Source organism: Dendrobium catenatum, unplaced genomic scaffold, assembly GCF_001605985.2.
Source record: "Dendrobium catenatum unplaced genomic scaffold, ASM160598v2 fragScaff_scaffold_1006, whole genome shotgun sequence".
In the NCBI taxonomy this organism is placed as follows: domain Eukaryota; kingdom Viridiplantae; phylum Streptophyta; class Magnoliopsida; order Asparagales; family Orchidaceae; genus Dendrobium; species Dendrobium catenatum.
In genome coordinates, this window is record NW_021319468.1 from 10,012 (window position 1) to 17,712 (window position 7,701).

General features: G+C 34.0%; 1 protein-coding gene across 1 annotated transcript; it reads left to right on the top strand.

Moving 5' to 3' along the window:
* Positions 1 to 2,292: 2,292 nt before the first annotated feature.
* On the top strand, positions 2,293 to 7,687 carry LOC110104540 (probable magnesium transporter NIPA2; the record flags this gene model as incomplete). The annotated part of the gene is given in 4 exon segments (XM_020833694.2): positions 2,293 to 2,420; positions 2,511 to 2,648; positions 6,746 to 6,838; positions 7,187 to 7,687. Coding segments are annotated over 4 exon segments (518 nt in total), but the record flags the coding sequence as incomplete, so codon positions are not given.
* Positions 7,688 to 7,701: the final 14 nt, after the last annotated feature.

Below are 7,701 nucleotides of genomic sequence, written 5' to 3' on the forward strand. Positions count from 1 at the left end.
TGAATCACAATGACGATATATAGTTCGATCATGACTTAAGCAATTATGAAACATAGGTAAATGAATAAATATATGTTAAGTCAGGCATAGTATCATAATATAATAATAATCGCATTATTACCGTAGTAGACTTGTTGGTAAAAGTATTAGCTGGTTAAGTAACAATATTTCAGTTTACTGAGAATGGCATTCTTAGTTATAGCAAAGTGGATCACATCTGCCTTCAATTAGAGGTGATAAAACTACATATAATCACTAGTCAAATTTCACACAACAACCTTTAATACTCGTCTCCTTCTATTATCAAGGTCAACACCTGCCTTAGTAAATTAGGCAAATTTGTGAGTTTACCGTCCTCTGTAGGGATATTATAATGTTTACCAACTAATGGCACTCCACTAACCTTTTTAATATAGATGTACTCATCTCAACCAAAAGTATACCAATATTTTGTGAGCTAGTCAACGTTTAATGTATAGAGTTTCGTAACCCATCTCTTAAAAGTAAAGCCACATCATGCCACACTAAGCATCCTCATCTCTGAACACTTCATATTATGCTTTCTTCTTTTAATGGCCAACATCTCTGTGGCACCATAAAAACATTACAAGTCCTAACCCACCATCTATAGAATTTTCCCTTAAGTTTGAGGGGGACTTTTCTATCACACAACAAGCCCGATGCATGACTCCACTTCAAGCATCAAACTTGAATTCTACACATAATATCCCCATCTATTTCACCATCTCTTTGAACAAGTATAATATTAAAAATAATAAGTCATTTAAATAGAATTTGTGTTTAAAATGATTAATATTAATATGTCCAGAGTCGGACATTGATGCCGTGTATCAGACATTGAGAGAGAAGAAGACAATGCTGTTAAGAGTCAGACATCAATGTTATGCAGTAAGTATCGGACGTCAATATCAAGAGGACATCTGTCGTCGATATTGAGAGGGCGTTGGTCGTCAATGTTAAGAAGATGTCGGACAAAGATGAGCTGTAAAGTTGTGGGCATAAAAATTGCTAGTGTCGAGCATCAATGTCAATATAGTGTCAAATTTTGATGTTGAGGTGATTTGAAATGTCGATGTTGTAACGACGTCAGACATCGATATTGAGATGACATCAGACATTGTTGTGAAACCAAAGTCACGACCCGCCTAAGAGAAATGACAATGAGAATATTCAATGAATGGGGTATTGAGTACGGGCGATTCATTTAGTGTTGTGGATAGGAAATAAGAAATTTAGTTTTTATATTTTAAATAAATAAAATTTTAAATATAGGAAATTATATTAAAAAAATATAAAATATTTCAGACATGTTTGTCGGACAAACATGTCCAATTTGTGTTCAAATTTATATTTAATATTTTTTAAATTGAACACGTTTTTGGCGCGTCCGACATGTGTCGAACAAGTGTCAAATGCACGTCGTGTCAGATACGTGTTGGACATTGCACGTCTCTTTGAAGAGAAGTTTCAATGCATCATAGTCCCTCCATTTTGAGATTATTATATCTCAAGCTCCTTATAGTGTTTTTCAACTTAATTTGTTACTTAGAAGTTACATTGGTGATCATCATCTGATATGTTAGCCTAAGTCTTGAGCTACTTGCTTGATTGCAGCCTATTTGGGGTCATTTGAGCCCAAATCTCAATCTCCCTTGTAAGGAGGTCATCATGGCGATTGTCACCCATCCCACCATCCAATTACACCTAAGACTACACCTTAGCCACCGCCTTCAACTCTTTAGGAGGAGCTTTATTAGGCCCTAGGGGAATCAAAGAACTAATATAAATTTAAATTTTTATCAATGCATTTTTATATATTTTTTTTCAATTTATTTGGGATTTATGGATTTATTAGGTTTTATTTGGAATTAAATTAGGATGAATTATCCTTTGGATAATTTTGGGTTTGAGCTTGAATTATATGGGTTTTGATTTAATTTTTCTGAAGGATTATATTTGATTTCAAATTACTTGATTTATAACACTATTTCTATAAATAGAGATTCTTGGTTTGTATTTGAAATCAATTATTGTGATTTTATGAATGAAAATATTGACGAGACCAATTATGACTGCTCTGTTCTCTGTTGTTCTAATTTGTGTATATGGATCACTCCAAATAGCCTACAAATAATTTCTCATTATTCTCTTATCTTTCTATTTGTGGCAATCAAAACTCCATCATTAAATACTGTACCATCTAGCATGATCTCATATTGTGGACATTAATGCCTATTCATCATCATTTTTATCTACTGATTTATCCTGCAGGTTTTATAGTTTACTCTTGTATAGTCATGCTCTTCGTGATTATCCTTGTTATTAAATTTGAGAAACCATATGGTCAAACAAACATGCTGATATATATTGGAATTTGCTCGCTTATGGGATCTCTTACGGTATGTTCAGCAGCTAAAACTGTACTATTCGAGAAAAATTGTTCTATTTCTTTCTTTTATTCACTTTAGAATGTTCCTTTTCTTAAACAGGTAATGTGTATCAAGGCTTTAGGAATTGCCATAAAGCTCACATTCACAGGCATGAATCAATTTATTTATGCTCAAACTTGGTTTTTCGCTGTTGTTGCAGCTCTCTGTTGTCTCATGCAACTGAATTACTTAAACAAGGTAAATGAAGCTACTATTAGAATGTAGTATGAACGTTATTGCCTGAAAATATATTTTCTATTCAATATATATTCCCCTGAGGTTTCTTGCTTGATAATATAATTGAAATTTTCACTTTGCAAAGTGCATATCTTTTTTATTAAGTCTTTTATATGAGCGTCTAATCCAGCATACTATAACTGTACCTTTCAGTTTCCACATTGCCTTTTCTCTTTTGTTTCTCAATCTATTGTTTTGGGGGGCTTATCTTATTTTCAATCTGTATAGATAATACGCCATCTTCTGGTTTCTTTTTCTTCATAAAAATGAAGTAAACAAGACTACTTGTTAATGTAAAACAAAGTATATTTTATGCTTCATTTGGCTGCTGAGTTTTGAACAAGAAGGGAAAAGATGGAAAAACTGTTTTTAAGCCTTCATGTTTCAATGTAAGATATAACGAGGATTTAATGTACGCATCTTCTCTATTGATATTAATGTCAATCTTCAGTGGAAATATTGGAGCGTGGAATTGATTTTCTTATCAAGATGTACTTAGTTTTCTCGTTTAAAATTTTTTTCTCTATGAAGGTGTTGGTGGACATTTTTATTACGTTTTTTTAGTGACATTTTTACCTAACTAAACCGTCAGGTGGACTGGGCCAAAGCATAATGTTTGGACTAATCACAGAATGGCCTAACCATCGAATGTACTTGATAACTGCAGGATGGATAGAAGAAGAATATAATACCTGCCTTGCATGGTCCTAACTGTGAAAATTTATAAACAAATAGTGCAAAAATGACTTAATTGCCTCCATTTGATTTGGAAACAGGAAATCTCATTATTAAAGTTCCTATTAAGGACTTGTGTAAAGGTCAGTTCGGCCTTGGATCACAATCTCATCTTAAAATATGAGCTATCCTCAGTATTTGTGTATCTCAGGAATTGTGTAGTGTTCCTTTGGGTCCAGTGCATCCTTCTTTCTTGGTATGGAGAGGGCAACAACAATCTATGGTGATTTCTTGACTATGGTTTAATGAAATCATGAAGCTCTCTCTTATTCTATATCGACATACCCTCTGAGTGGCTAGGGTTTCGTTACTGGACTGGAGATTTCATTGGTGCATATGAGAAGAAGGCTTGGTGATGAGTAAATCTAATTTGAGAGATTAATTTTGATATTTCTTCTTTGTTTATGAGGGGGTGTAGCACTGATTGTTCCTTTCATTGTGGAATACCTTTTTTGGCCTATTTAATAGTAGATCAAATCTATCTCCTATGCCATAGACTTAAGCTTGGTTAAATGCAAAGCACATAAATTTTGGTATCTTTTGTGTTATGTTTTCTCTCTTTTGTGTTGGTTTATGGTGTGATTCCTGTGATGCTTCTAGTTAAAGGTATTTGGTTCCTTCATTATAACAAATTAGTATCAGAGCACAACTTTGAGATCGAGGGCTATGAGGGACAAAAGAACTAACATGTGTGGTGTTCTTGTCTAAAAAGGTCAAATGAAAGTACTCATAGGTGTTCAAAGATGCCAATGATGATCGGTGAAGATGAAAAATACAAAAGATGGATGAAAATCACTTATGATGATCCAATTGACGAAATGGGTTTTGATACTGATAGAGGTTTAGAGGAATTCACCGCAAAAGATTAATCGCTCAAGCTGGAGTCATGGCTAAAAGCACATTCAACAAACTATATCAGAAGAAGAGAATATATTTGTTTAACATGTTGGAAAATATACAAATCAAGTCATTTTTTAATCAATTTACTTCAAATATTTATGATTTGTCTAAGTTTGATGTGACTGTGGACGATGACAATTAGATTTTATTATTGTTGTGCTCTTTTCATTTCCCTTATGAGCATTTTTTTGACACTGCTAGATAGAAAAAATACCATAAGACTAAAATATATAAAGAACTCACTTTAGTCAGAAGTATGATTTTTAAGATCAAAGCGTGTTGAAGAAAAGTAGGATGAGGGATTGTTTTGTGAGAGGTAGGCCATTAGAGCAGGAGTATACCTCTAAAGGCAAATTTTTGGTGAGGACCAAGACTTATTTCTATCATCAAACAGAAAGACAATATTAATAGAGATATATGGTATTGAAGAAGAGGGAGCAACATAGATATGACAATCATCAAGAGAATAAGTAAACAATGCAAACATGACTAATATGGATTCAAGTAATGTTCATTCTGGGATAACAAGTTACAAGTAGAAGGATTAGTAAGTACTTGACTCATCATATTCTGTTATGTGTATCATGTTAGACGTTAGTTTTTAGTTATAAATCATGCAATAGGCCTGCATATATTGAAAATACTGTTGTGTATAGGATTATAGGACTGGGAATTTTTTTGTATCAGGATAAATTATGTTTTATAAGATTTTGGTTGGGGTGAGATATGCACTTTATATGAAAATGAATCTTATATTGCTAGGTGCTATATTGGTTGAGGGTACAATTTTTCTGGAAATGTTGAGGTCCTTTAAGGATATTTGGTTGTCTTGGGAACAGAACTGAGTCAAAGGACTCATATATTGCAAGGTACAACTTCAAGCGCTGCTTCAGCTATTTTTTTTTCTGAGGCAAGGCATCACACATTGGGGAAGAAAAGGAGAATTAGTTTCCTAATTTTAGGAAAAATTTTGATATAGTATTTTCTTTACTTTTTTGTGTTAATTTATATGCATCATTTTTGTTATTGATATCATTTCAGATTCAAATTATTTGACGCTCTCATTACAACTTATTGATCCACATGAACATTATATTATATACATCAAAAGAGGGTCCTACTCCATAATATTTACAAGCTTATGACCTCCAAAAAAAGGTCAAGTTAATTGGCCTTTTATGGCTTATCCAATATGATATTGCTGTAAATTGCAAATGTAAATGAAATGGATGGTATGGGAAAAGGAATAGATAACGCATGACATTATTCATGCTTTTACGCTGAGAAAATCATCAGAATTTAATAGAAATTCTACAATGACCTGTTATAATTAATTAAATTTAGGAGTTTCCATATGACTTGTTGATGATCCAGATTGTTAATCTGGACAAATTTGACTAGTAGGACACAATATTTTAGATAATGTGGATACAAGATAGGCCATTTTACCATTGCTCTTTTAATGCTTGAGAGTACGGCCAGCTTTAATCATATACAGAATGTTCAGAACCAAAAGAAATCTTTAAGTTTAGTCTCCCTCTCTCTCCTCTTAGATAATGTTCTTTAAATGAATTTTTACCGTGTTTATGCAGGCATGTACGTAAGCATCTCTCTGTTTCTTTTCTGGGGCTTTTTGTGGCCTTATACATCATCAAAACGGATACTAGACCTGAATATTCAATTTTCCACTATTCTATGTAATCTTTGTACCCCCTCTTTTCCCATTCAGTTATCCCAGCCATCCAAAATGAATTCAGAATCAACTCAAGGACATCAACTTTGCAGGAAAACATATATTTTAGATGAAATTAGTTACACTTTCCCAGCCCACCGATGCTTAGCTTGGTTGGTGGGCGTGCTCGGATGGAACCCCCATCCCAAGTTCGATTCCCCTCGAGCGGCAATGCCCCTTCAGTGGGGGCTCCTAAGCGCCGGTTGCGAGTATAATGGCGTGGGTGACCCGGTAGGTTGGCCGGGGTTTATGGACCGCCAAACGCGCTCGGCTATGCCGGGCGTGGCAGGGGACGGTTCCTCGTCACAAAAAAAAAAAAAAACACTTTCACAAAAAACCTAGCAAATCTGGTAGTTGAATCCAGTCTCAATGTTAATCATGACACGTGAAACAGCTATTCTTGTAGGATTAGGATATAATTCTGTCATTTTGCCACACTAATGTTCCGTTCATGCTACAAATAAAAAGTATTTTTTTATTTTGAAGGATATCATTAGTCTTGTACAATCTGAAGTTCTTTGGACACATTAATCCTCTTTGGTCCAATCCCTCTGCACGCCATTATTGTTTTTTAGAGCTCCTTATCTTCAAATTAAACAAATCCACGCATAAGATATTTACGCTTTGTTCTTAAAAATTTCATAATGCTTTTGCTCAGCCAGTTTTTAACATGATTTTATCATTTGTGCAGGCGCTGGATATTTTCAACACCGCTGTGGTATCACCCGTCTACTATGTGATGTTCACTTTGTTCACTATCTTTGCTAGCATGATTATGTTTAAGGTAACCATTGCTAACTCTCATCCCATAAAATATGATTATTGAATCAAAGATTATCTAGAAGCCATCAAAGTTTTTCAACTCCATCACTTATATGGAGAAGATAACCCAACTCCAAAGGGTATTTGATGAGAACCAAACTCTATTGAATATGTGAAAATCACTAAAAAGAGAATATGTGAAGATTACCAAATTCTTCTTACTCTCCTTCTCTTTCACCATGCAAAAACACTAATTTCAGCCTCGTCTCTTTTTTGTTTCCATTATTTATTTCTAATGCATCTTTCAGATGCTCAACTGCATTGTTGTTTGATCAAATAAATTGATAATTGTGTTGTGCTGGTTATCCAGGACTGGGACTCTCAAAATGCAACCCAAATAATTTCAGAAATCTGTGGTTTTTTCGTAATTCTCTCAGGAACTTTACTTCTCCACATGACCAAGGATACGAGTGACACTTCTAACTCCGAGCAACCCATTCTATCTGAAACTGAGCTCCAAAACCCTTAAAACTCTATATATAATTGTTCTGTGGAATTTTGTTCTTCACATCCCCATATCTCACTTAACAGTAAACACTTTGACGATTTTCTGCATAGGGTAAAAAAGAGCCAGCCAGACAGAAAACTTTACTGTAAGCAGTTTTTTTGGGTTTATACAAACGCAGAATAGGATAGCTGTGAGTTTATTGTTCTTTGTAACTGATGTACATAAACCATACAATTTTAGCTAAGAGTTTTCAATTTTGGTAACACAAATATCCGCACACAACCAGAAGGTTCTTTCTGGATAGCTATATTGTAATTTAACAGAGATGATATTATCTGGAAAGAGATTATTATTTTTTTATTTTAAATTATAAGGCT